The sequence below is a fragment of the Cetorhinus maximus genome, chromosome 15 (genome assembly GCF_964194155.1).
Source record: "Cetorhinus maximus chromosome 15, sCetMax3.hap1.1, whole genome shotgun sequence".
NCBI classification, from domain to species: domain Eukaryota; kingdom Metazoa; phylum Chordata; class Chondrichthyes; order Lamniformes; family Cetorhinidae; genus Cetorhinus; species Cetorhinus maximus.
Window position 1 is genome coordinate 84,613,112 of NC_135893.1, and position 27,638 is coordinate 84,640,749.

Below are 27,638 nucleotides of genomic sequence, written 5' to 3' on the forward strand. Positions count from 1 at the left end.
TGAAGATAGCTGGGATAGTGGAAGGTAAAACCCTGACTGGAATGACAAAGCCAGTAGTTGGGTACGGTCACGTTGAATTACTATAAAAGCATTAAAATGCTGGAAAAACTCAGCAGGTCAAACAGCATTTGTGGAGAGAGAAAAAAAAGAGTTAACGTTTCGAGTCCGTTTGACTCTTCTTTAGAGCGGAGTCATAAGAACTCGAAACGTTAACTCTGTTTTTTTTCCTCTCTACAGATGCTGCCAGACCTGCTGAGTTTTTCCAGCATTTTCTGTTTTTGTTTCAAATTTCCAGCATCCGCAGTATTTTGCTTTTAACTATGAAATCATTGCGCAGTTCCATTCTCTACCTCAGCACTCACTTCCCCTCTCAACCCCCATGACAGAAAACATTCGAGTTAAAATCTGCACCTCGTTTAGAATTAATTCATGTACATTAATGGAGCTGTATCCAGTCATATAAAGTCAGAGGAACTTTACTAATATCCTGCCGAGACCCCTGTTGGAACACAAGTGAGACGTCCGAGAGTCAACAGAGGAGGGTATTTTATGCTGAAAATTTAGCACTTCTGAGATAAATGCACAGGTGGTGAAACTGCCTGGAGGCTGAGTATTAAGAATGTGGCAATGTGAGTCCAGCTTCACTGCAGAGACTGTGCACAGTGCGAGTCCAGTGCCCAGTGTACCCAAATTCTATCTTCCATTCATTCAGCCCACCAGGAATCATCACTAACTCAGGCATCACCGGTTCACATTGGGGTCGATTTGTTATTCAGCCTCCTTTTCATTTGCTATTGTAGAGTGTTTCCATACCCACTCTCCGGCGATGTACGTGGCTTTGACATTCAGTTCCCTGTCCAGCAGCACCAGGTCTGTAGTACAGGGCAGAAGATGAAAGTACAAGATCAGATTAAACGCATTAATCCCGTCAGTGTTGGACATGGCTCAGTGCCTTCACCTCAGAGTCAATGGGTCACGGGTTCTATACAGGGTGTACAGTGGGTGAATGGGCATGGAAGTACCATAGCTTGGCATGGAGGGTGGGTGGAGGGGCATAGCTTGCCATGGTGGGGGGCATGGGAACTTACTTTTCAGAAGGTCCCCTCATCTGGACTCTGGATCACGACACCTCTGGCAGTGCTGTTGACCACGGGTCCTTTAAAATCTGGTCCAACCCCATGAAGATGGTGGAGGACTAGGACATGGCTATTCTCGCTATGGAGCCATCCAGGTCGGGACTACGGGCTCGTGACCAGCCACACTTTTAACCCACACTGGTGAAAATTGGGGGTGCTGGGAATGGGGTCGGGAATCCCGGCTGCCATTTTTACACCTCCACAGAGTCTCCCCTGCCCCATGAAAATCCAGCTCATCAGTTCAGCCGCAGGGCCTTAAAGGAGCACTGCTCCCGGACGCATCATGGCCAGGCTTGGAAGGATGTTACTGAACACAAAGATAAAAGGAGACGCGCTTTACCCTGATTATTTCCCTACTATTCAGCTGCTCCAAAAAAATCTTTAAATTTTTATATGGTCTGTTTTATAGTCTACACTGGGAACATTGATTGCTTCAACTTGGGGCAGGAATGCATTTTGTGCCCCATTTAAATGGAGCAAATACAAATGAATTTGACACTTGGTAGTTAATTATACGTTGTTCAATTTGACACTTTTATACTTTGGTTACTGAAAACTAGGATTAAGCAGAAATTAATTTTTGCATTGCAAGCATTAAGTACTTGGGCAAACTAATCGTACCCTCTGCTAGTCTTTCTAATAAGTCTATTTTTGAAGAATTATGCTATCTGCTAATATTCCACATGAAAGATAGCGCTGGGGTAGAGTGAGGCAATGCCTTTACCATAATCTTTCACCTCTTCTCCAGAATGTCAATGGCATCTCAGTGTTGTCCTTTTAAGTAATTCAGCTAGCTCGGAGAACAGTAAATTATTTTGCCACAAAAGCGCAGGTTTACAGTACTTCCCTATCCCACAAAGGAGCATTTTTAAAAGATTTGCACACTTTCTGTCCCAAACCCATCATAAACAAAGTGACAACCTCTAAAAGGTCCTGCTTCACTTGGATGAGGATGGTAGTCAGCACCCAACAAAACAGTTAAATTCTGTGAATTCTGATCATATACAACAAAAAACTTCTTTGACACTTTGTATCACTAGTATATTCCTCAGATCCATTTATACCATTCACAGAAGTCCTTCTACAGACATGAAATGGCAGCAACAGTCCCCTTTCCCTTACATTAAAAAGGTCCAAAGATGAGCAGCTGGGAGATTATGTATAATCAGGGCTCTTACTACTTTATTAACAATAATATTTTTTTGCTTTGCAGGTTGGGGTTTAAAATGTATTATTTCTGGAGGAAAAGAGAGACCTAGAGACAAACGGACCTTAAAGGAACAGGGCAAATTCCCCGAAGAACTGACACCCTCCATCAGGACATTTCATTAGACCCTGGATATTCGGTGTTGGTGGTGACAGGAGATTATGCTAAGATATGTCAAAGTGGGCAGTGTGCCTGCTCTAGTAGCTGGCCTGCCATTTGGAAGTGCAGCCAGGTTTGGCGCCTATCAGATCACTTGAGACCCCCAAGAACATATGGTTGTCTCAACCATATGGGCTCCCTCTCAAATCAACAAGTTCCTTTACCACTACAACAGCGGGAAGGTGTCGTTTGTTTGGTTCTACAGGGAAAGAAACCCTTTTCCCTCGATGATCTACATTTAAGGGGTTTTTATTAAATTCCACTTTAAGATGTCACCTGCCCGCAGCCCCTGCTCCACAGCTCTTCCAGCCTTTTTCCCTCTCTGCTTTGAGCAGTTGGATGAATTAAGATGGGCTATAAATATGTCATCTGGTGAGGGTAGTCTGTGATGCAACAGTTAATCTCCCATAGGTTCTGGAGGGTGCAAAGATTGATCTTGTACTCAAACTGCATCTGGACTGAAAACAGTTCACTCAGCACTGACTGTGGGCGGGGTGGGGTGGGGGAAACACCACGAAGTGGGGGGTGTCAGAGGGCAACCCACAAGAAGGGGGTGCGTCAGAGGGAAGACTATAAAACTGGGAGCTTGCCATTTTTGCGATGGTATAATCTGCCCTTATCGAGAAACTTGCACTGTGGGTGGGCACAGTATGCCCAATCGCTCGAGTCTAGTTTGTAATCACACTTTATTTCCAGAGGACAATATTATCACTAAGATTTGTGGAATTTAAACTAGCTTAGGAGAGAGTCAGTGCGAAAGGAAAGTGAATTCTGCGGGAGGCTGAGATCTCATTAATCTTTCTTTCTGTCCCCCTAAAACTGGTCTTTATTTGAAATTAAGGGTCCGTTTTCCTGATGTGGAATCAGCGATACACAGAACCCTCTGCAAAAACTGACTATAAAAAGAAAGGGAGTAAGAATTACTTATTCAATAAAAGGTTACTTTTAATGCTGTGGCACATTGACATTTGCATGTGCAGTGAGGACCTGGAAGATGGGATTAATAAAATGAAAGTTGAAACCCCATTCTCCCTTTCCCAGCAGCTTGTGCCATTGTTTCTTCCAAGATGTCGGATTAGACAAAGCTACAAGGTGACAGATGACTTGTTTGGTTGAAGTGTAGGAACAGGAGAAGGCCATTTAGCACCTCCAGCCTGGTTTATCATTCATTTGGATCATCGCTCATCTGTACTTCAACTCTATTTACCTGCCTTTGCTCCATATCCCTCAACACTCTTGCCCATCAAAGACCTAGCAATCTCAATCTTGAAAGCTCCGATTAATCCTCAGCCTTTGGGGACACATGTCCAGATTTCCAATACCCTCTGCATCAACGACAATAAACATCCCAGGTGGCCATAGGTTCCCCCTCGGTCTAAGCTAAGTCAGCTGACCCAGGTGGGGTGTTGCAATTGGCCTCAGTGCTCTTGGGTTAAGCTCACACATGTAGGATGACCAGTTTGGGAGAGAAGAATGGGCAGCCAAGAAGCAGAAAAGAATGTGATATAATATACATTAATTCGTAAGTGCCCCAAGTCATGATCCCTCTAAATTTCCTTTGTTTTGTATGGCCCGTTTATTTCAACCTTTAAATATTTTGGGGTGGTATTTTAAAGGGGGCACCTTCACTATTGTTGTGTGACCGCAACCAGCACAGTTTAGAAGGAACATTGATCCCAAGGCAGTCAAGGGTTAATCCACGTTGCGAATATTGCAGCCATCATAGGCTTTTGGCTCTTGACTCTAGGCTGGAGATACTCTGGGCCTGGAGAAAATGATGCACATTTATCAGGAACATAGCAGAGATGAGGGACTGAGACGATGATTGGACCAGCGGGGTTGGGGGGGGGGGGGAGTGTTCTGAACCATGCCACTCTCTCAAACAGAGCAGGTTGAGGGGTCAACTCATTCTCCCATTGTGAACACAGGTTCAGCACAGATAGATTAAATCCAATACCAGAGCGCATGGAAACCTCAGCACAAAATCTACTTCAAAAAGAAAAACGACACTGCTCAAAAGCTGGCATCTCAGGATAGCTGGGGCAGGGAGTCAAGGGGAAGTAGGAGCTGGGTACAGATGGATCAGTTCCAGACTTGCAGGAGCTCTGGACTGAACACCTTACAATTGGAAACTAAATGTAGAAATTTCTTTGCAACAATTTGTTTCAATAGCTTCAAGTGAGCTTCAGTTGCTTTGATCTTTACAGGTTACACATTACTATTTCAGAAAGGGACAGTGGCTCTCTCACTCCCTGATATTAAGGACCTTATGTTTCTTTTATGAGATGATATGAGATAGTATTCAAGTATTTATCTTGTCTCTGCTGCTCAGACATTAAGGGTGATTAGGTGAGGCCATTGGCAGGGTAAAGTTCTATCTGCTTTAGATAAACCAGAGATTTAAAGGCAAAAGCTTGGAAACAGGTGCAGAATCATTACTGCGATTGAGAGGGAATTTACTTGAGAAATGAGATGTTTGTAACAGTGTAGATGACACTGGGATTCCCTAACCCACCAATGCAGCAAGGATATGAACTGGGATCCCATAAACTGAATTCAACACAGGTTATGAATTTTGAATCATAGTTTTGAGGTTTGCGATTTGCTCCATTCCTGCTGACCTCTCCAGGGATTGTGTCGCACAATGTGTTCAGGAGGTAGCGTGACAAACCTGCCGTCCACCCCACTACAGAATCCAGCTGTCTGACCCGTCCCAGTAACCTGGCAAGAGGCTCCCTATCTCCGCCTGCTCCAGCCATGACCACACACTCACTTTGTCACCTCAATCTTAAAGTCTATCTTTCACAGCTCTGGTCCCTCTGCCTCAGGCTCTCATGGTTACACAGGCGCCCAGGTGGCTGCCACGCCCTTACCTGCATCTGTGCCGTAGTCCAATGTTCCCTTTGCCTGTTCAATCCCCAGGAGCTGAGCAGGGTGGAGTGTGGCAGCTTCCAGGGCTGCCTCCACTGAGCAGCCTGAAGAAGAAGAAAGGTTTCAGCTTGGAAAGCAGGAGACTTTATTTCACAAACTAAGACTTTGATATCCATGTATATTACATTTTCAAAACAGAACCAACCTCTCACTAGCTGGTGATATCTCTGAATGATTCAGTCATTTCAACCTGCGGTGTCAGACTTATAAAATGTACAGCTCCTCACGAGGCTCGTCCCTCCCCTTTTTCCTCTCACTATCAGCATATCCTTGAATTCCTTTCTCCCTCATCTGTTCATCTAACTTCTCCTTGAACGTACTGATGCTATTCACTTCAACTGTTCCCTGTCGTAGTGAGTTCTACAGTCTGAGTACTCTCTGGCTGATGAGAACACGACTCCCAACCATTTCTGTGTGTGACACTTCAAACTGCCTAACACCAGCCACGCGCCCATGTAATTTAGTGACACGAGTGAAACAGACCAGTCAAAACACAGCGCCCGTCACAATGGTCCCACTCAAAGCCCTAACATCAGGGGAACCCTCCTGCTCTTCCTTGAATAGCGGCTGTGGGGTTTGTGTCCACCTGGCTGTGTTGACGAGGCCACAATTTAACGTCTAATCCAAAAGAGGGCACCTCCAACTGTGTGACGCCCCGTCAGTACTCATTCTCCGAATGTGCAGTGTTCCCTCAGTACTCACCCTCCGATGGTGCTGCACTCCCTCAGTACTACCCCCTCCGACAGCACAGCACTCCCTCAGTACTGCCCCTCTGACAGGGCAGCGCTCCTTCAGTACTGTCCCTCTGACAGGGCAGCGCTCCCTCAGTACTGTCCCTCTGACAGGGCAGCGCTCCCTCAGTACTGTCCCTCTGACAGGGCAGCGCTCCCTCAGTACTGTCCCTCTGACAGGGCAGCGCTCCCTCAGTACTGTCCCTCTGACAGGGCAGCGCTCCCTCAGTACTGTCCCTCTGACAGGGCAGCGCTCCCTCAGTACTGTCCCTCTGACACTGCAGCGCTCCCTCAGTACTGTCCCTCTGACACTGCAGCGCTCCCTCAGTACTGCCTCTCTGACACTGCAGCGCTCCCTCAGTGCAGCCCCTCTGACAGGGCAGCGCTCCCTCAGTACTGTCCATCTGACAGGGCAGTGCTCCCTCAGTACTGTCCATCTGACACTGCAGCGCTCCCTCAGTACTGTCCATCTGACACTGCAGCGCTCCCTCAGTGCAGCCCCTCTGACAGGGCAGTACTCCCTCAGTACTGCACCTCTGACAGGGCAGTGCTCCCTCAGTACTGTCCATCTGACACTGCAGTGCTCCCTCAGTACTGTCCATCTGACACTGCAGCGCTCCCTCAGTGCAACCCCTCTGACAGGGCAGTGCTCCCTCAGTACTGCCCCTCTGACAGGGCAGCGGTCCCTCAGTACTGCCCCTCTGACAGGGCAGCGCTCCCTCAGTACTGTCCATCTGACAGGGCAGCGCTCCCTCAGTACTGTCCATCTGACAGGGCAGCGCTCCCTCAGTACTGTCCATCTGACAGGGCAGCGCTCCCTCAGTACTGTCCATCTGACAGGGCAGCGCTCCCTCAGTACTGTCCATCTGACAGGGCAGCGCTCCCTCAGTACTGTCCATCTGACAGGGCAGCGCTCCCTCAGTACTGTCCATCTGACAGGGCAGCGCTCCCTCAGTACTGTCCATCTGACAGGGCAGCGCTCCCTCAGTACTGTCCATCTGACAGGGCAGCGCTCCCTCAGTACTGTCCATCTGACAGGGCAGCGCTCCCTCAGTACTGTCCATCTGACAGGGCAGCGCTCCCTCAGTACTGTCCATCTGACAGGGCAGCGCTCCCTCAGTACTGTCCATCTGACAGGGCAGCGCTCCCTCAGTACTGTCCATCTGACACTGCAGCGCTCCCTCAGTACTCTCCATCTGACAGGGCAGCGCTCCCTCAGTACTGTCCATCTGACAGGGCAGCGCTCCCTCATTACTGTCCATCTGACAGGGCAGCGCTCCCTCAGTACTGTCCATCTGACAGGACAGCGCTCCCTCAGTACTGTCCATCTGACAGGACAGCGCTCCCTCAGTACTGTCCATCTGACAGGGCAGCGCTCCCTCAGTACTGTCCATCTGACAGGGCAGCGCTCCCTCAGTACTGTCCATCTGACACTGCAGCGCTCCCTCAGTACTCTCCATCTGACAGGGCAGCGCTCCCTCAGTACTGTCCATCTGACAGGGCAGCGCTCCCTCAGTACTGTCCATCTGACAGGACAGCGCTCCCTCAGTACTGTCCATCTGACAGGGCAGCGCTCCCTCAGTACTGTCCATCTGACAGGGCAGCGCTCCCTCAGTACTGTCCATCTGACAGGGCAGCGCTCCCTCAGTACTGTCCATCTGACAGGGCAGCGCTCCCTCAGTACTGTCCATCTGACAGGGCAGCGCTCCCTCAGTACTGTCCATCTGACAGCGCAGCGCTCCCTCAGTACTGTCCATCTGACAGGGCAGCGCTCCCTCAGTACTGTCCATCTGACACTGCAGCGCTCCCTCAGTACTGTCCATCTGACAGGGCAGCGCTCCCTCAGCACTGGCAATCTGACAGGGCAGCGCTCCCTCAGTACTGTCCATCTGACAGGGCAGCGCTCCCTCAGTGCAGCCCCTCTGACAGGGCAGCGCTCCCTCAGTACTGCCCCTCTGACAGGGCAGCGCTCCCTCAGTGCAGCCCCTCTGACAGGGCAGCGCTCCCTCAGTGCAGCCCCTCTGACAGGGCAGTGCTCCTTCAGTACTGGCCTTCTGACAGTGCAGCACTTGCTCAGTACTGACTCTATGGCTGTGTAGTGCTCCCTATTGACCCTCTGAGCGCAGGGCTCCCTCCTAATGGGAGTGTGAGCCTGGACGATGGGCTCCAATCTCTGAGGTGATGATGGTTGAGAGCTCGGCACTGAAGACACCGGATCAGTTTCCAGCTCCTGCACGAGTCAACCATGAGGACACTGCCCCCTCCACTGGTTCAAGCCAGCTATTGCAGGTATTTACAGATCATCTTTCATTCCTGCAGCAACCCCACTCCTCCCCGCAGTGTGAGCTGGGATCTCTCCTGGCAGCCTATTGCCCTCTCCACTCATCGACCCGATGCTCTGGTTTCCCGCCATGGATCACTTGACATTCTGGTGATTCCCCATCAATGTTCCGAGGCTCCTCACCCGCCGCCTGCCAGAAGTGTCGAACACACATGTCCATCGTAGAAATGCTCCCACTCAGTGTCTTGGTCCCTGTACAGAGGTCAGAGAAAGTTCAGAGGTCATTCTGAGCTGCTTATACCGGGGACTGTTAACACTATCGTTGCAGTCCTGGCCAACAATACATAAAGACCTCCCGGTCCCTGCTTGCATCCCATGGCTGTGACCCACTCCGAGATTCACACAAACATTCCAATCTCTCTGCTGCACCCCCAAATCCCACAATCCATACTGACCAAAGTCCACCCTTCCACATACTCGGGATGTCAGGCTCAGTACTGGAACCCTGACCTAACCAACATCTCCCTGTTGCTCCTTATTTTCCCAAGCTCACTCCTCTTTAGGCAACCACACTGAAATAAGCACCTTCAGGTGAGCAACTGAATAATTAAAAAACTTAAAAATAGTGGCATTTGTGCATCTCAATCACCCCATCACTCATATGGGATCCTTCTGATCAGTTTAACACCTCATCTTAAGATGGCACTTCCGACAATGCAAGGTTCCCTCAGTACCGACCCTCCGACAGTGCAGCGCTCCCTCAGTACTATATTGGGAGTGTCAGCCTGGATTTTGTGCTCCAGTCTCTGGAGTAGGAGTTGAACCCACAATCTTTGGTGTCTGAGGTGAAAAGACACTCACTGACTTTGTGTAACCCATGCCCTACAATGCACCAACAACTTGGATTTGCCATGCAGGGTAAGATGCAAAACGCTTGTTGCTACTCCTCACCTGCGACATAGGCGTGCAGCCCGTCGATCTTGATTACCTGCTGCCCCAGAGTGTGCTGTCCTGAGGGAAGTCCCATGGCCATGATCGCATCTGTCACCAGCACCAAACCTGCAGCAGAAGAGAAACCTGAGAAAGGGATTGGCAAACAGGAGGGTCACCCTCAGGTTTGGGGGGTGGGGGGGGCGGGGAGATGGGAGAGCAGGGGCTAGCCACAAGTAGGTGGCAGTGTAAAGATTAACCCCTTCTGTGGCGTTGGCTGGTAAGACCCTTGATCCTCAACCATGGGCTCTGCCAGTCAGCTGAGCTCAGTGGCATAACCACAAGGAGTGGACTGGCTTCTCTACCCAAATCCAAAATAAACCAGTGGCACTGTGGGCACGTCACCACACTACACAACGCAGGTATAGAGTGAACAGCAGTGCTTGCAGACTGAACCCCTGCCAAATCGGCTAGACAGCATCTCCCAGACTAACCCCATACCCAAGTCGGCTAGACAGCGGCCCCCAGACTGACCTCCTGCTGAACTCAGCACCCTGTCCCAGTTGGGTTGCCAACCCTCCAGGGTTGACCTGGAGTTTTCAGGAATTGAGGATCAATCTCCAGTACATGTCTGTGAGTGAAGTCCAGGAGGTAAATTATCAGGGCATTGAAAACCCTGTGCGTTTTATTCAATTTCTTTTGCACGTTTTTATTGGTGATAAAAATATTGGAGACGTGGGAAAGAGAGGTCCAGACTGACAGCCAAAAAACACCCAATTGGATAACAGCGAGGCTGTTCACTTTTCGATTGGCTGTGAGAGTGGGGTTCTACGAGGACGGTGACCAATAGGAGGATGGTGGGGGCAGGAGCTGGAGAGGATGAATGTGTCAAGTGACCAACAGTAGCAGCATGACCTTTGGACGCAGGTCATGTGCCAGAAGCTTCCAGAAGGCAACTGGCCAGCATTGGTGACCCTGACGCTGTAGGGTGCAACTGGGCCCATGGCACTGAACGACACAGAGCGGGGATTCACCATCCCTGTTCCACTAACTGCGACTTCGGTTAGTGATGTGGAATTGGGACTATGGGGGAGGGGAAATCGCTGCCTGACCGTTTACCTTTGGGGTGTGCTCGGTAAGCGATCCTCAGCGCTGCAGGATTGGTATGAATCCCGTCGGCGATCATCCCGTAGAACACTGACCGTCCGACAGGAGTCTCATTGCTGGTCAGCAGACCCACAATTCCCGGATCCCGGTGGTGAAACTGAGGGAATGGAAAGGAAGAAGCAAAGTAAGTGGGTTACATCTCACATAAAACACAGTCAAAGAAAGAGAACAAACCACTTTATGGATGAGGGAATTCTGGTTCTGTGGCAGGGAGGACTGCAGTGGGTATTATACTGCTCAGTACAGAATCCAGGCTGCATTAACACTCCTGTTACTACATCCCAGACATCGGAAAGTGTCCGGACCCTGTGGAATGCTACTCCAGCAGTGAAAACATCCCACGGCACTTAAGTTGAGACAATTCTCCCAATGTCCAGGACAGTATTCATCACATTGCTGTTTGTGGGAGCTTTCTGTACACAAATTGACTTTTGCATGTCCCCAACATTACAACAGCGACTACATTTCAAAACTACTTCATTGGCTGTATCGCACTTTGGGCACTCAGGCAGTGCAGTGCTCCCTCAGTACTGACCCTCCATCAGTGCAGTGCTCCCTCAGTACTGACCCTCCGGCAGTGCAGCGCTCCCTCAGTACTGGCCCTCCGGCAGTGCAGCGCTCCCTCAGTACTGGCCCTCCGGCAGTGCAGCGCTCCCTCAGTACTGACCCTCCGGCAGTGCAGCGCTCCCTCAGTACTGACCCTCTGGCAGTGCAGCGCTCCCTCAGTACTGACCCTCTGGCAGTGCAGCGCTCCCTCAGTACTGACCCTCTGGCAGTGCAGCGATCCCTCAGTACTGACCCTCTGGCAGTGCAGCGCTCCCTCAGTACTGACCCTCTGGCAGTGCAGCGCTCCCTCAGTACTGACCCTCTGGCAGTGCAGTGCTCCCTCAGTACTGACCCTCTGGCAGTGCAGTGCTCCCTCAGTACTGACCCTCTGGCAGTGCAGTGCTCCCTCAGTACTGACCCTCTGGCAGTGCAGTGCTCCCTCAGTACTGACCCTCTGGCAGTGCAGTGCTCCCTCAGTACTGACCCTCTGGCAGTGCAGTGCTCCTTCAGTACTGTCTCGCTAACAGTGCAGTGCTCCCTCAGTACTGTCTTGCTAACAATGCAGTGCTCCTTCAGTACTGACCCTCTGGCAGCGCCGCGCTCCCTCAGTACCGTATCTCCGACAGTGCAATGGGAGTGTCAGTCTGGGTTTCTTAGCTCAAGTCTCCGGAATGGGACTTGAACCCATAGCCTTCTGAGGCCGTGTACTAGCCATTGAGCCACAACTGACACAGAGGAATCTGACCTTACAAACGGCCCTTCCTATCAGCTCCCTCCCCCAGTTTCTGCTGAGTGCGGGCAGCTAAACTCACGGGCAGCATGGCATTGAAGAGATGGGTGATGAAGGTGGCTCCGTGTTTCACTGCAGCTTCAGCCTGCGACAGATTGGCGACAGAATGTCCTGCAAAGAGTTTGAGAAAGGAAACACGTTTTACATCAAAAAATAAACCCTTGCACAAAATCAAACATCCTGCAGATTCTACCATGGGCTAGAGAGCCAAGAGGAGGGAGAGGAAGAGGCAGAGAGAGGGGAAGGGGGATAGAGAGAAAGGGACAAAGAGGGAGGTTGAAAGAGAGAGGAGGGGGAAGGGAGAGAGGGGGGGGGGAAGGGAGAGAGAGAGGGGGGGAAGGGAGAGAGTGAGGGGGGAAGGGAGAGAGAGAGGGGGGGGGAAGGGAGAGAGAGAGGGGGGGGAAGGGAGAGAGAGAGGGGGGGGAAGGGAGAGAGAGAGGGGGGGAAGGGAGAGAGAGAGGGGGGGAAGGGAGAGAGAGAGGGGGGGAAGGGAGAGAGAGAGGGGGGGAAGGGAGAGAGAGAGGGGGGGGAAGGGAGAGAGAGAGGGGGGGGAAGGGAGAGAGAGAGGGGGGGAAGGGAGAGAGAGAGGGGGGGAAGGGAGAGAGAGAGGGGGGGAAGGGAGAGAGAGAGGGGGGGAAGGGAGAGAGAGAGGGGGGAAGGGAGAGAGAGAGGGGGGAAGGGAGAGAGAGAGGGGGGAAGGGAGAGAGAGAGGGGGAAGGGAGAGAGAGAGGGGGGGAAGGGAGAGAGAGAGAGAGAGAGAGGGAAGGGAGAGAGAGAAAGCAGAGACAGAGATGTGGGGGCAGGAGGAGGGAGAGTACAGACAGTGAGGAGGGAAAAGAGACTGAGGAAGGGGCAAAAATTGAGGTGGGGAGGATGAAAGAGGAGATTGCGAAGGACGACACTGGAACAGGCACAGCAGGGAGAGAGGGAGAAGTACAGACAGTGAGGGAGGGAAAAGAGACTGAGGAAGGGGCAAAAAATGAGGAGGAGGAGGATGAAAGAGGAGATTGCGAAAGGACGACACTGGAACAGGCAGCCAGCACACCGAGAGGATGTAGTATATCTAGAGGTTATACTCAAGTAGGAGTATGGGTAAAATAAAAGTAAGGGTCCATATTCTATTTAGTTAAGATATGTCTGGGGATCTCAGTTCCGTGATTTGCACGTCTTGCGCTATGTGGGAAATCCTAGATGCTCCTGATGGTTTGGATGACCATGTGTGCAGGAGGTGCCTCTGACTGGAGCAACTCGAGCTCCGGGTTTTGGAGCTTGAGCGGCAGCTGGGGGGTGCACTACGGTGCATTCATGAGGCTGAGAGGTTCATGGATAGCACATTTCAGGACATGGTCACCCCACAGCTTAAGGAAGCACAAGCAGAGAAGGAATGGGTGACCACCAGGCAGAAGAAGGGGTTCAGGCAGGTAGTGAGGGAATCCCCCGAGTGCATCTCACTCGCAAACTGGTTTTTTGGCCTTGGAAAATGGTGAAGTGACGGTTTCTCTGTGGAGGCCAACCAGAGCCAAGGCCATGCCACTGTGTGTGTGTTGGGGTGGGGGGGTGGTGGTGGAAGAGGCGGAGAAGTGTGGAAGGGCATTATGGTAGGGGATTTGTTAGTGAGGGGAGTAAACAGGTGCTTCTGCAGCCATAGGTGTGACTCCAGGATGCTATGTTGTCTCCCGGGTGCCAGGGTCAAGGATGCCACGGAATGGCTGCAGGGCATTCTGAAGGGGGAGGGTGAACAGCCAGAGGTCGTGGTCCATGTTGGGACCAATGACATAGGAAGAAACAGAAATGAGGTCCTGCAAGCAGACTTTAGGGAGTTAGGTAGGAAATTGAAAAGCAGGACTTCAAAGGTAGTAATCTAACCGGATTACTTCCAGTGCCATGTAGTAGTGAATATAGGAGCAGAGGGATAGAACAGATGAATGCGTGTCGGAAGAGATGGTACAGGAGAGAGGGCTTTAGATTCCTGGGGCATTGGGACCTTTTCTGGGGGAGGTGGCAACCAGTACAAATTGGACAGGTTACATCTGAACAGGAACGGAACCAACATCCTCACGGGGAGGTTTGCTAATGCCGTTGAGGGGGATTTAAACTAAATTGGCAGGGGGGGTGGGTTCCTGAAAAGTAGTTCAGAGGGGAGAGAAGCTGAGGTGGAATTAGAAGTGAGTGTAAGTTAGTGAAAGTTGGCTGAGAGGCAGGAAGCAGAGGGATGTTTCTGTGACTGGAAGTCTGTTTCCAGTGGGGTTCCGCAGGGTTCGGTGCTGGGGCCCTTGTTGTTTGTGGTGTACACAAATGATTTAGACTTAAATTTAGGGGGCGTGGTGGGGGGAAGGGGGCGTGGGGGTTAAGAGGGTGGGGTGGGGGGGGTAAGAGGGTGGGGTGGGGGGGGTAAGAGGGTGGGGTGGGGGGGGTAAGAGGGTGGGGTGGGGGGGGTAAGAGGGTGGGGTGGGGGGGGTAAGAGGGTGGGGTGGGGGGGGTAAGAGGGTGGGGTGGGGGGGGTAAGAGGGTGGGGTGGGGGGGGTAAGAGGGTGGGGTGGGGGGGGTAAGAGGGTGGGGTGGGGGGGGTAAGAGGGTGGGGTGGGGGGGGTAAGAGGGTGGGGTGGGGGGGGTAAGAGGGTGGGGTGGGGGGGGTAGAGGGTGGTGGGGGGGGTAGAGGGTGGTGGGGGGGGAAGAGGGTGGTGGGGGGGGAAGAGGGTGGTGGGGGGGGAAGAGGGTGGTGGGGGGGGAAGAGGGTGGTGGGGGGCTGAAGAGGGTGGTGGGGGGGGAAGAGGGTGGTGGGGGGGGAAGAGGGTGGTGGGGGGGGAAGATGGTGGTGGGGGGGGAAGAGGGTGGTGGGGGGGGGAAGAGGGTTGGGGGGTGGAAAGAGGGTTGGGGGGGGAAAGAGGGTTGGGGGGGGGAAAGAGGGTTGGGGGGGGGAAAGAGGGTTGGGGGGGGAAAAAGAGGGTGGGGGGGGAAAAAGAGGGTGGGGGGGGGAAAAGAGGGTGGGGGGGAAAAGAGGGTGGTGGGGGAAAAGAGGGTGGGGGGGGGAAAAGAGGGTGGGGGGGGAAAAGAGGGTGGGGGGGGAAAAGAGGGTGGGGGGGGAAAAGAGGGTGGGGGGGGAAAAGAGGGTGGGGGGGGAAAAGAGGGTGGGGGGGGAGAAAGAGGGGGGGGGAAAGAGGGTGGGGGGGGGAAGAGGGTGGGGGGGGGGAAGAGGGTGGGGGGGGGGAAGAGGGTGGGGGGGGGGGAAGAGGGTGGGGGGGGGGGGAAGAGGGTGGGGGGGGGGAAGAGGGTGGGGGGGGGGAAGAGGGTGGGGGGGGGGGAAAAGAGGGTGGGGGGGGGGAAAGAGGGTGGGGGGGGTGGAAGAGGGTGGGAGGGAAGAGGAAAGAAGGAGTGGGAAGGAGGGAGTGGACAGGGGGAAGAGAAAGTTCATTACTGCAATCTCAGGCCTGGCTCTTCCCTACCCTCTCCACTGACGCCCAGTACTTTGGCCTTATCCCTGCCCCACAAATTTACTGGACATCTCCATTGGCCACACTGGGTCTCAGTGACCCTGACTGAGGAGTTATCCACTAGTGAGTGTGAGATAAAGATAGAGGAGGAGGAGTGAGATTGGGGAGAGAGAAGAAGCAACAGATAAGACAAAATGTGAGAGACAAAACCCAAGACTCCAGCAGTGTGAGCTGTGGATGCTGGAAGCTTATCCCACTCGATGAACAGTCTGTGGGATTAGTGGCTCCTCTCCCCTTAATCAGATCCTTCGCCATGAGAGACGGGAACAAAGAGAATGGTAAAAGTGGCGATCCATCTGCAGCCTCTCCTTCCGTACCCAGTGAAACCCGGATCCCGCGACTGGCCAGTTCACTGATAACCTCTTCACTTCTGTCGAGCTCGGGAGCCAACGTGACGATTCGGACATTGTCCAGGGAGCCGTATGTATCGAACAGATCCCGGAAGCCTCGATTCTCAAATGTCCGCAGGTATTCCTCAGGGTGAGCGCCCTTCTTGTCTTTGCTAATGAATGGCCCCTCCAGGTGTAGACCTGGACAAAACAGAAAATAATCCCGTTAGAACAGCACAACCTCAGTCACCTGGCCACATTCATCCTTTCTGCTCCGTGTCTCAGTCTCACCTCTGGGTCAGAACATTGTGGGTTCAATTGCCACCCCAGAGATTTGAAAGCAGAATCCAGGCTGATACTCCCAATGAGGTGGTGCTGCACTGCTGGAGAGGCAGTATTGAGGGGGGTGCCGCACTGCTGGAGAGGCAGTATTGAGGGGGTGCCGCACTGCTGGAGAGGCAGTATTGAGGGGGTGCCGCACTGCTGGAGAGGCAGTATTGAGGGGGTGCCGCACTGCTGGAGAGGCAGTATTGAGGGGGTGCCGCACTGCTGGAGAGGCAGTATTGAGGGGGTGCCGCACTGTTGGAGGGGCGGTTTTGAGAGAGTGCTACACTGTCGGAGTGGCAGCACTAAAGGGGCGCCTCACTATTGGTGGGATGGTACTGAGGGGGCGCAGCACTTTCTGAGGGGCAGTACTGAGGGGGGTGCCGCATGCTGCCGGAGAGGCAGTATTGAGGGGGCGGCGCACTGGCGAAGGGGCAGTATTGAGGGGGCGGCGCACTGGCGAAGGGGCAGTAGAGGGGGCGGCGCACTGGCGAAGGGGCAGTAGAGGGGGCGCCGCACTGGCGAAGGGGCAGTAGAGGGGGCGGCGCACTGGCGAAGGGGCAGTAGAGGGGGCGGCGCACTGGCGAAGGGGCAGTAGAGGGGGCAGCGCACTGGCGAAGGGGCAGTAGAGGGGGCGGCGCACTGGCAAAGGGGCAGTAGAGGGGGCGGCGCACTGGCAAAGGGGCAGTAGAGGGGGCGGCGCACTGGCGAAGGGGCAGTAGAGGGGGCGGCGCACTGGCGAAGGGGCAGTAGAGGGGCGGCGCACTGGCGAAGGGGCAGTAGAGGGGGCGGCGCACTGGCGAAGGGGCAGTAGAGGGGGCGGCGCACTGGCGAAGGGGCAGTAGAGGGGGCGGCGCACTGGCGAAGGGGCAGTAGAGGGGGCGGCGCACTGGCGAAGGGGCAGTAGAGGGGGCGCTGCACTGGCGAAGGGGCAATAGAGGCGGCCGCACTGGCGAAGGGGCAGTAGAGGGGGCGCCGCACTGGCGAAGGGGCAGTAGAGGGGGCGCCGCACTGGCGAAGGGGCAGTAGAGGGGGCGCCGCACTGGCGAAGGGGCAGTAGAGGGGGCGCCGCACTGGCGAAGGGGCAGTAGAGGGGGCGCCGCACTGGCGAAGGGGCAATACTGAGGGCGCGTCACAAAGGGTTTGTGGACTGTGACTTCACACTGCCACCTGCCCCAACACCAAGAAGGTAATGAGATAAAAGAAAAACCCATAATTACTGTGAGAAGTGTGAAACTTTTAAAGATGGTTATGTTTTAAACTGTCTCTTGTAATTCAAGGTAAAATGGAGCATTTGGAGAGGGAGATGTGACCTCCTATAGGATCTGCCTGGAGACAAGCGCATGTGACCTGTCTACCATGGGAACAAGGGCCCAGGTCAAAACCTATTGAAAATAAGGCACAAGCTTTGACATCTGGACACAAAGGAGGAGGCAGCTGGCTTTACTGCTGACAGAGTATGAGGGACAGTCAGACAAGAGATTTGAGGGAAGAATACCCACAACAGGTGCTGCTATGCCAGGCAGAAGAAAAGGACTGCTTGTGGGTTGATTGGGTAGGGCTGGTGAATTTGGAACCCCCATGTTTGAGGAAACAAGGATTTTGAAGAATTAAAGACCATGGAATCAGTAGCATGTTCATTGGAAAAGGAAGTTCATTTGATTATGTTCAGAAGATTGAATGAAGGACGTTGGAAAATTCACCCTAATAAAGCAGGGAGAAGGGATCCTGTTAAAGCCGGGAGGAACTTTGGACTTTAATCACAAGACTAAATCTCAGTGTAGAGTGTGATGCGATGTATAAATGTCACATCGGGTTTTTGGTTGTGTTAGGGAGTTATTAGGGAATCATTTTTCTGCAGTTTAGTGTATTAGCGGCCTATTGAGTAAAGTTTAGCCGATGTTGAGTTTTGTTTGTTGTTACAGTAAAACTCTTACAAGGTGAAATGTTATAATGTGATCCTTTGAGTTGGTCACTGGGAAATTCATACTTCTTTTTAAAAGTTATCAGTCTCTATAGGGATTATAACTAGAAGTGACATATATTCATACACATGGACCCGAACCTGCAAAAAAATGAATATGTTCAGGCATTGCATGTGCTTTTTTTGAATTACCCAGGAGCTTTGGGAGCCTATAGTTCCACTTTTCTTTCTCCATCACAACATTTTGGCCAATCAGAATCGACTCAACAACCAATCAACACCCTTTTCTCCTGTAGTATAAATTGTTGTGATCATTTGAACTTTGGCATTCTTGCATTTGTCCTGATGAGTGCAAGATGAAAAGCTTCGGCAACCTGTCTCTCAGCAATATTCAAGTTATTTACTCTGAAGTAACTGATTGTAACAGTACTTACCCAATATCCCTGCTCCCCTTGGCCCACCATCCTGCACCTCAATTTGAGGAATAACCTGTGAAGGAAGAGATAAAGGTTTTAAAAAATTCTAATTATTTGGAAACATTCATTCTGTAAGCTGATCAGTTTGATTTGTCTAGGTGGTTTAGAAACCTTGCATATAACTCACACTTTGTGCATGTGTCACACTTACTTACTGTGACATTTTCCCCATCGCACTGTTAACATTATGAGCAGTACCAAGAGGGATTCCTTTTCCCTCCCAGCCCCATGTCCCAACCCCCTCTCCCATCTTTCTTCAGAAGCCCAGCCCGTCTCTCCCCGTGCACAGGCAAGCTCTGTTCCTCTCGCTGGGAAGAGTCCTCATGACGAACCTGATGGTAGATGGAGACGGGGGAGGTCACAAGCGTTGGACAGAAGGAGGTCACTCCGGTGGAAAGCAGCTTCCGAGCAACCATGGAAACCCCGCATTTCAGGTCATCTGTGGCCAATGAGAAGTCAGTTCCGTATCCTCCTAGAAAACATCAACATGTCAGATATCAGTCTTAAGGCACAATACACAGCTCGCAGAACAAACCTTCCGGAATAATAGTTTGGGTCAGCTGACTACCAGAAGAGTGTTTGGAATTCTCATAAAGGAGGTGACAATGTTGCTAATGATTGGCTGAAGGAAGTGGCCGATATGCAATTGGCCAGAATTAGTGGATATAGGGGTCTCGGAGAGTTGTAGGGCTGGAACAGATTATAGAGATAGGGAAGGGCGAGGCAGTGGAGGGATTTGAAAACCATTTGAGGTGTTGGAGGGGGCAGTGAAAGATGAAGACTTGGGTGCAGGGCACAATGGGGAGTTCTGGCTGACCCCTTCACTCACCGTTGATCTGTGTGTCGATGAACCCTGGGGCGATGATGCTGCCCTTGCAATCGATCTGAACATCTGCATAACCTTTCTCATCAAAGAACAGCTTCTCCGGGTTAAGGATCTTCCCCTCACGGACCCAAAGGTCCTCCCTTCAAAACAGACACAGTCGGAGCAGAAATCGAGACCTGTTCAAACAGGAGTGGCGGCTCAAGCTTCAAGCTCAAATAATTCTTACTTAAGTTGTCAGTCGTGGCACAGTGGGTAGCACTCTCACCCGAGTCGGAAAAGTTGTTGGTTCATGTCCTACTCCGGAGACTGGAGAACAAAATCCAGGCTGCGCTGCGAGAAGTATCATTTAATCAAATCCTCATCTGCCCTCTCAGATCCCAAGGCATTATTTTGAAGAACAGCAAGGTAGTTCTCCTCAGTGTCCCGGGACAATATTTATCCTTCAACTAATAATGATTATCTGGCGATTATCACAGTGCTGTTTGTAGCTGCCATAGGTTGTAACAATAACTACACTTCAAAAATATTTAGGACATCTTGAGGTCATGAAGGTCTTAACTGCACATAATACTGTTTCTACCACTATCTGTAAAGCAATGACTCAGCTTATTCTTTGTTATAAGTTCTAAGTCTGAAGGTTTAAGGTGGTCAGCAATTTGCGGCATACGCTTCTCAACTACAGCCAGATTCACAGCCGAGGACAAACGTATTCTCATCTCACACTACACAAAACAACTTCTATTTATACACAATCTTTCCAGCCACATCTCTTACCTCTGTAACTTGTGATCCTTCAGAATGTGACAGTTCTGGAACTGTGTAACTGGGGCATCAGAGACTGACTTATTGGATGGCATTTTTAAAGGGAGAAGCCAATTCCCTGCAAAAGATAATTAAAACCATTAAGATACCACAGTGCACTGCCACGGGTGTGATTAGTCGGGTATTTACCGATGCAACAGGCTTTGCAGACAGCAGAATGATTTACTGAACACAGGGGTGTGAACCTTTGGAATTGTTTATGCCAGAGGACTGTGAATGTTCAGTTGCTGAGGCTGTAATTGATAGATTTTTGGATATTAAGGGAACCCGAGGCTAACAGGATAGTGCAGGAAGGTGTAGCTGAGGTAGATCAGCCATGATCTTATTGAATGATGGAGCGGGTTCAAGGGGCCAAATGACCTATGTCTTATGTTCTTACATTTTCAAGAACCGATGCACAAAGATTGCCCCAGCAACTAGACCAGACCCATATTCACACCCCTCCCCACTCTGATAACACCATCCAACCCATGATGTCTACCATCTAGAACAGGCTTGTCCAACCTTTTCGTGGAGGGGGAGGGGGGTCACATTTCAAATTTATTTCACTCTAGGGGCCAACGAGCCAAAACAAAAACAGAATTACCTGGAAAAACTCAGCAGGTCGGGCAGCATCGGTGGAGAAGAAAACAGTTGACGTTTCGAGTCCTCACGACCCTTTGGCAGAACTGAAGTAATATTAGGAGAGGGGTGAAATATAAGCTGGTCTAAGGTGGGGGGCGGGGGGAGAGAGAAGTTGAGGGTGGTGTTTTGTTTTTAGTAATTCTGTTTTTGTTTTGGATTTCCAGCATCCGCAGTAGCTTTTAGCCAACGAGCCAATTTCAGAAAGATAAGGTTTGGCACAACATTAAACATGAATTTCAGTGAAAAGGCTGAGGTATGAAAACAAACAACTGGCACAGAAAAAAGACAATGTCAAAACAATGAACTGATAATTTTTAAAAATTAGTAATAGATAAAGATGAACATTAGAGTGTGGTGGGGTGGGTGTGCGCTTGCACATCTGGCTCACTCCCAGTCTCAGTGTGCCCATTCACCCTCACCCACTGTGAGAGTGCACGTTGGTGTGTGGGGGTAACACACACATGCTCTTTGTCCCCTGCTCTCCCTCCCCCCATCACGCCCCAGCCTCTCCCTCCCCTCCCCCCTCGCACACTCTCCCTCCCCTCTCCCCCGCGTACACAGCCTCTGCCTCCACCCTCACCCTCGCAGGCTCTCCCAGCCCCTCCCCCTTGCACGTTCTCCCCGCTCCCGCCACCACTTTCACTCTCTCTCCCCCTTTCTCATAGTCTCCACTCACTCAAACTCAGGTGGGCCCCACTCCGCCTTTCCCGGGCCCTGCTCCAGCTTGAGCACCGCTCCGCTTTCCCCGGGCCCCGACACTTAAAAACTAGTGAGCCTATCAGCAGCAGACTCAGAGAGAGGAACCAGCCTGTGATTGGACGAGCGGCTTTACAGCATTTTTCAAACATAAGTCAGTCGAATGTCCGACAAGTTTGGCGGGCTGAGTCCAGAGGGCTGAGGGGCCGCATCCCGGCCTGTAGACTGTGAGTTGGACAAACCTGATCTAGAAGAATGAAAGCAGCAGGCACATGGGAACACCATCACCTGCAAGCTCCCCTTCAAGTCACTCACCATCCTGTTATGATCTCAGTAGAGACCAGTAACTTTTTTTAAAAATAGAAGAAATCATGAATCCCAATTATTTAAAGCGACAAGATTCCATGGTCTAAAACAGAAGAATTTTAACTATACAATAGTCAAACAAGCAAAAACTAAATACTATCTTAGCTAACTACCATACACTAAAACACAGAATCAACAGAAGTTAAATATGAATTTACAGGCAAATTGCGGTCAATTATAAACGATAAATTACACATGAAATGGCAGATACAAATGGGACAGAGCTTACAAATTGACTCAGCAGTCTATTCAGCAAATGGGTAATCGATATCAGTCACAAAAGTCCTTCAAAACTCTGTCTTCCTCACAAAGAATTTCAGCTCCTCTTCTTGATTAATGACTTGATCCTCAGCCAACAGCAGCAAACATTCAGAGAGCCAGCGTAGACACGATGGGCTGAACGGCCTCCTTTGTACTGTAACAATTCTGTGATTCAAAAAAGATAAATAGCTGCAGCAGCTGTATCTTTGCTTATTCTCAGCGTCTGCATCTAGCCTCTGTTTTCTTCAGCCTGCCTGTACTGCACCACTGGAATTATCATCAGCCACTGAGCTCTGATGGCTCTGTCTCCTTTTATATAGTTTCAACTAGAGGTTTGTTTCCAATTTCAGTTTTAGTTTCCTTAGCAACTGGAAAGGTCGGTTTCCCTTTTCAATTAGGGTCTGTCTCAAAAAACACAAGTTTGAAACCACAGATTCCATCCACTCCCCCCACCCCTTGGGAGAAAGGAAGCTTTAGGTGGTGAAAGTTTCTTTACAACAGTTTACAAATATTTTGAAAAAAGACATTTTGTTGAAGCTTTTCATCTTGCACTCATTCACAAGACCACCAATGTCAGGGGAAGCAACAACCTTATACTGTTTGAAAAGAGGGTGCTGATTGGTTGGCAAGTGGGCTCTGATTGGTAGAGGTGTTGCCATGGAGAATGTACCAGTTAATGGCAATTGACAGTTAACTGCCGAGCATTGTTTGAAATTTAAACCAGGCAGCTTGACTCTGATTGGTCAAGGCATTGCCCCAAGGAATGAGCCAGCAAATGGTTGTCAATTATGTTGTTTAGCTGAAACAGGCGCAATGTGTGTACATGTTCTTTCTCTCTGCAAAGAACAGGGCCCTATGTATTAATATATGTAGCTTCCAGTACACGCAAACGTGCCACACTGTGAGCCCAATTGACAATCTTAAATTGGTTGTCGGCATAATTTGATCTGATCAGGGTAACCATTATCCTGCAGGATGTCATTGATGCACCCTATTTCAGCATCAAGCTTGCATGGTGAGCAAATGGCTTGGGCCCTATTTATGAGGTTGCCGATAAGACCAATTTTATAGCGCGTGTAACCGTAAGAATCCCAATGCGTGTACTGATCAGTGAAGGTTGGTTTGTGGTAGACCATTGTAGAGAATCCCCTGGAAGATTTCTCAACTAGTACATTGACGAAAGGAAGTTCATTTGACTGCCCCATTCAAAACAGTGTTCAACATTAGATCTGATTCCACGATTGGACATTTGCTAAATAATCTTCAGTGTGCTAAAAATTACACTGAAAACCAATTTAAGGTTGTCAGTTGGGCTCACAGTGTGGAGCATTTGTATGCACTGAGCTACATATATTAATACACAGGGCTCTGTTCTTTGCAGACAGAAAGAACCTGTACACACATTGTGCCTGTTTCAGCTAAACAAAATAAATGATAGCCATTCGTTGGTTCATTCCTCAGGTCAATGCCTTGACTAATCAGAGTCAAGCTGTCTGGTTTAAATTTCAAACAATGCTTGGCAGTTAACTGTCAGTCACCATTAACTGGTGCATTCTCCATGACAATGCCTCTACCAGAGTCCACTTGCCAACCAATCAGCCCTCTCTTCTCATACAGTATAAAGTTGTTGCTTCCTCTGACATTGGTATTCTTGCGATTGTCCTCCTGAGTGCAAGATGGAAAGTTTCTTTTTTCAGCAATACACAAGTTCTGTTCTACCAAACAACTATTAGTTTATAAATACAGCAGGTTCTTATCATCATAAACATTTTAACAAATAAATTACATACTGTACAGGTAACCATTTGCACATTTGACAATTACACATATCATATGTACAAAATTATAAGGGCTTAACCAAAGCAAAAGTGAGTAAATGTAACAATTAGGATTAGCAGGATTCAAACATCATAGAATGACCAAAACTCTTCTTTAAACTCTGGACAGGACTGTAGCATCAAACTCCAGCGAAACATCTGAAGAGTCTTTGTGCGGATCTTTTCCAAAAACACCAGTGAATTATGATCAGTGTAAATTAATGTCTCTCCTTGATTTTTAGAAACCTAGACTTCAAACTGTTGAAGAGCCAACTCAAGACTTGACCTTTCCTTCTCAATTGTGGAGTATTTTCATTGACATGTATTAAGTTTTCTTGAGAAATAGCTGACTGGCTGCTCCATACCAGGGTCATCCTCTTGCAGCAACACCACTCCTACACCTACATTACTAACAGCAAAAGCTATTTTTGAATGGTTTATTGAAACTTGGAGGAGCCAAAACAGGTGATTTTTGGTCATCAATCTTAGTCGTAAAAGCATTTCAAAGCTCTGTCTTCCTCATGAAGAATTTCAGCTCCTCTTCTTCTAGGAGCTAACTTGATCCTCAGCCGATAGTGGCACACAACCAACCTGAATTCCACAGGCGCAGTCTTCATCAAAAATGGCAAATGTCTGCAGAACCTCTCAACTCTGTTAACAACGGTCTGGATGGCATAGGTCCAGAGCTCTGAAGAAGGGTCATACGGACTCAAAATGCTAACTGTTTCTTTCTCCACAGATGCTGCTAGACCTGCTGAGTTTTTCCAGTATTTTCTGTCTTTGTTATAGATCCAGCGATGTTACCTTGAAGTAAAAGGAACAGCTGCAGCAACTGTATCTTTGCTCATTCTCAGCTTCTGGATCTAGCCTCTGTGTTCTTCAGCCTGCCTGTACTGTACCACTGAACTCATCATCTACTGGGTGCTGGTGGCTCTGTCTCCTTTTACATAGTTTCAACCGGAAGTTTTGGTTTCCAATCTGTTTGTCTTAGTTTCCTTAGCAACTGGGAGGATCAGTTTCCGTTTTCAGAGAGGATCTGTCTCAAAAAAATATGAGGCTTCACTGTCGCTGGGTCAAAATCCTGGAACTCCCTTCCCTAACAGCACTGTGGTTCTACCTACACCACATGGGCTGCAGCAGTTCAAGAAGGCAGCTCACCAGGGCAATTAGAGATGAGTAATAAATAAATTATGGCCTTGCCAGCGATGTTCACATTCCATGAATGAACAAAAATAACTGTTGTGTATGTATGGACAAGCTGAGATCTGAATTTGATTTGACAGATCAGAAGACCGAATTCATCCTGTTTATATTTTTATGGAGAGAGTGGGTTACAGGTTTGGCAGTAATGGGACATTAGCACATTACCTTCTGCCCTTTACACACTTTTCTCTAATATCGGGAAAGGACTTCAGACCAATTGTCCCATTGCTGTCAGACCCGTCCTGAGCATAAACAAGAGCTGAATTTAGCAGGGACAGAACCATCATGTAGAAACCACTCTAATATAAAGAGTACATTAAATACCATCATGTAGAAATGATACTGCAATATAAATGGCATTAAATACCATCATGTAGAAATTATACTGTAATATAAACAGGGCATTAGATACCAAGTACAGGAATCAGCAAAGGAGGCAAGAATCAGACAATGATCCAGTAATCTTTACTGAAAAGATCTGTTTAATAAAATAAAAATAACAGATGTTTGCTGCATTGGTCAAGACAAGAGGACTCTGCTTACCCCAGCTAGTGCAATGGAACCATTAAATTCCACTCACACAGGTAAACAGGACCAGAGTTATTGTCATATCATCCTTCGAAGTCCTTCCCTCAGTTACTACATTGAAGTGTCAAACTATCTGCTCTAATCCAGAGCCATGGCTTTTGGACTCAGGAAATAGTAAGTAAGCTATACCTGATACACTCAATTATTGCATAGTCAACACCTTTTTTGCCATATAATTTCATTCAACAATCTGCAGACGATGGGGGTGACCGTACATACATTCTGCTCCAACACTGCCCACCGGTACAGAAAATAAGTGAAGTGTTGCTGGCCCCAACTAATAAAAGCACCGTGTGAGGCACATCGGAACTTTGTTTCAGTCAGATTAAACCTCAGATTTTGGAATACATCTTTCACAGAGCGTTATCAAGATTCTTAGAATCTGAAGCAGGGCTTTTGGTACTAATTAACAGACACAATGGGCCAATTGGCCTCCTTCCGTGCTGCAGGATTTTATAATTACTCAGCAGCAGATTATGTTGTTCTGCTTTCGCTTTAGAGGGAACTTTGACTTTTACATGGTTGGCTTGTGCATTATCTCAGTGCTGAACTCAACTGGAATGTGAAAAATCGAAGTCCACTGTTCACCCTGTTCCTTGCTACAATCAGTCTCTCCTGATCTCACTGCAAAGGAGCACCCACAGTGTAACTGAGCCTTACTGTGCTGGAAGCAAAGCTTGCCTCATTTCTTGTCCATTCCTTCTCCCGTTCCCTCTTTATTCCTCTGAGATCGAGGGTTTAAGTCTCACTCCAGAAACTGAGCACACATTCGGGGGTGGTCTTTCGGATTCAGACTTAAATGTGGGAAGTGTAATTAGGAAATTTGCAGAAGGCACAAAAATTGGTCGTGTGGTTGATAGTGAAAAGGTTAGCTGTCGACTCCAGAATGATATCAATGGTTTGGTTGAGTGGGCGGAGAAGTGGCAAATGGAATTCAATCCAGAAAAGTGTGAGGTAATGCGTTTAGGGAGCATAAACAAAGCAAGGGAATACTCAATAAAGGGGAAGTTATTGAGAGGGGCCAAGGAAGTGAGAGGCCTTGGAGTGCATATCCATAGGTCCTTGAAGGTGGCAGGACAGGTGGACAAGAAAGCATACGGAATGCTTTTCTTTATTGGATGAGATATTGAATCCAAAAGCAGGGATGTAATGATAGAACTGTATAAAATGCTGGTTAGGCTGGAATTGTGTGTACTGTTCTGGTCACCACATTACAGGAAGGTCTTAATTGCTCTGAAGAGAGTGCAGAGGAGATTTACAAGAATGTTGCCTGGGCTTGAAAATTACAGCTATGAGGAGAGATTGGATAGGCTCAGGTTGTTTTCCTTAGAACAGAGGAGGCTAAGGGGTGGCCTAATTGAGGTGTACAAAATTATGAGGGGCCTAGACAGGGTAGACGGAAAAGACATGTTTCTCCTAGCTGAGGGGTCAATTACCAGGAGGCGTAGATGTAAGGTGAACGGTAGAAGGATTAGAGGAGACACGAGGAAAGACTTTTTCACTCAGACGATGGTGGGTGTCCGGAATTCACTGTCTCAGTTGGTGGTTGAGTCTTAAACACTCAACTCGTTTAAAAGGTACCTGGACCTGAAGTGCAGTAACCACCTGGGCTATGGACCAGGTGCTGAAAAGTGGGGCTAAAATGAGCGGTTAGTTTATTTTTTTGGCCAGCACAGACACAATGGGCTGAATAGCCTCTTTCTGCACCGTAACTTTTCCACGGAGACGATAAATCGAGAATTTTAAGTGGACGTAAAAGATCCCAGAAATTATTTGGAAGAGCGGATTTGAACCAACACTAATCCCTCAGCCTACATCACAACACGGATTATCTGCTCATTATCACATCGCCGTTTGCGAGAGGTTACTGTCTGTAACTGATTGCGGTATGTCCTACAACAGCCACTAATGATACCCCGGGAGACAGCTTCTCTCTCCCTCCCAATCCACTTACCTGCCGCTCCGCTCCGCTCCGCTCCCATCACATGACTGCAACAGTCAGCTGACCGGCGG

At 49.6% G+C, this 27,638-nt stretch overlaps 1 protein-coding gene across 3 annotated transcripts; it reads right to left on the reverse strand.

Moving 5' to 3' along the window:
* Window positions 1–529: 529 nt before the first annotated feature.
* On the reverse strand, window positions 530–27,618 carry amdhd2 (amidohydrolase domain containing 2). 3 transcript variants are annotated; one of them, XM_078558797.1, is made up of 12 exons: window positions 27,580–27,618; window positions 20,023–20,128; window positions 19,252–19,388; window positions 18,755–18,894; window positions 18,381–18,435; window positions 15,687–15,899; window positions 11,901–11,989; window positions 10,495–10,639; window positions 9,397–9,504; window positions 8,629–8,697; window positions 5,376–5,477; window positions 530–872 (listed from the first exon to the last, which is right to left on the reverse strand). In XM_078558797.1, the coding sequence occupies exons 1-12, from the start codon at window positions 27,605–27,607 to the stop codon at window positions 769–771; spliced, it is 1,296 nt and encodes a 431-aa protein (XP_078414923.1). In that variant the 5' UTR covers window positions 27,608–27,618; the 3' UTR covers window positions 530–768. The 3 variants fall into 3 exon arrangements, with proteins under 3 accessions (XP_078414923.1, XP_078414924.1, XP_078414925.1); XM_078558798.1 differs by lacking the exon at window positions 9,397–9,504; XM_078558799.1 differs by lacking the exons at window positions 8,629–8,697; window positions 9,397–9,504.
* Window positions 27,619–27,638: the final 20 nt, after the last annotated feature.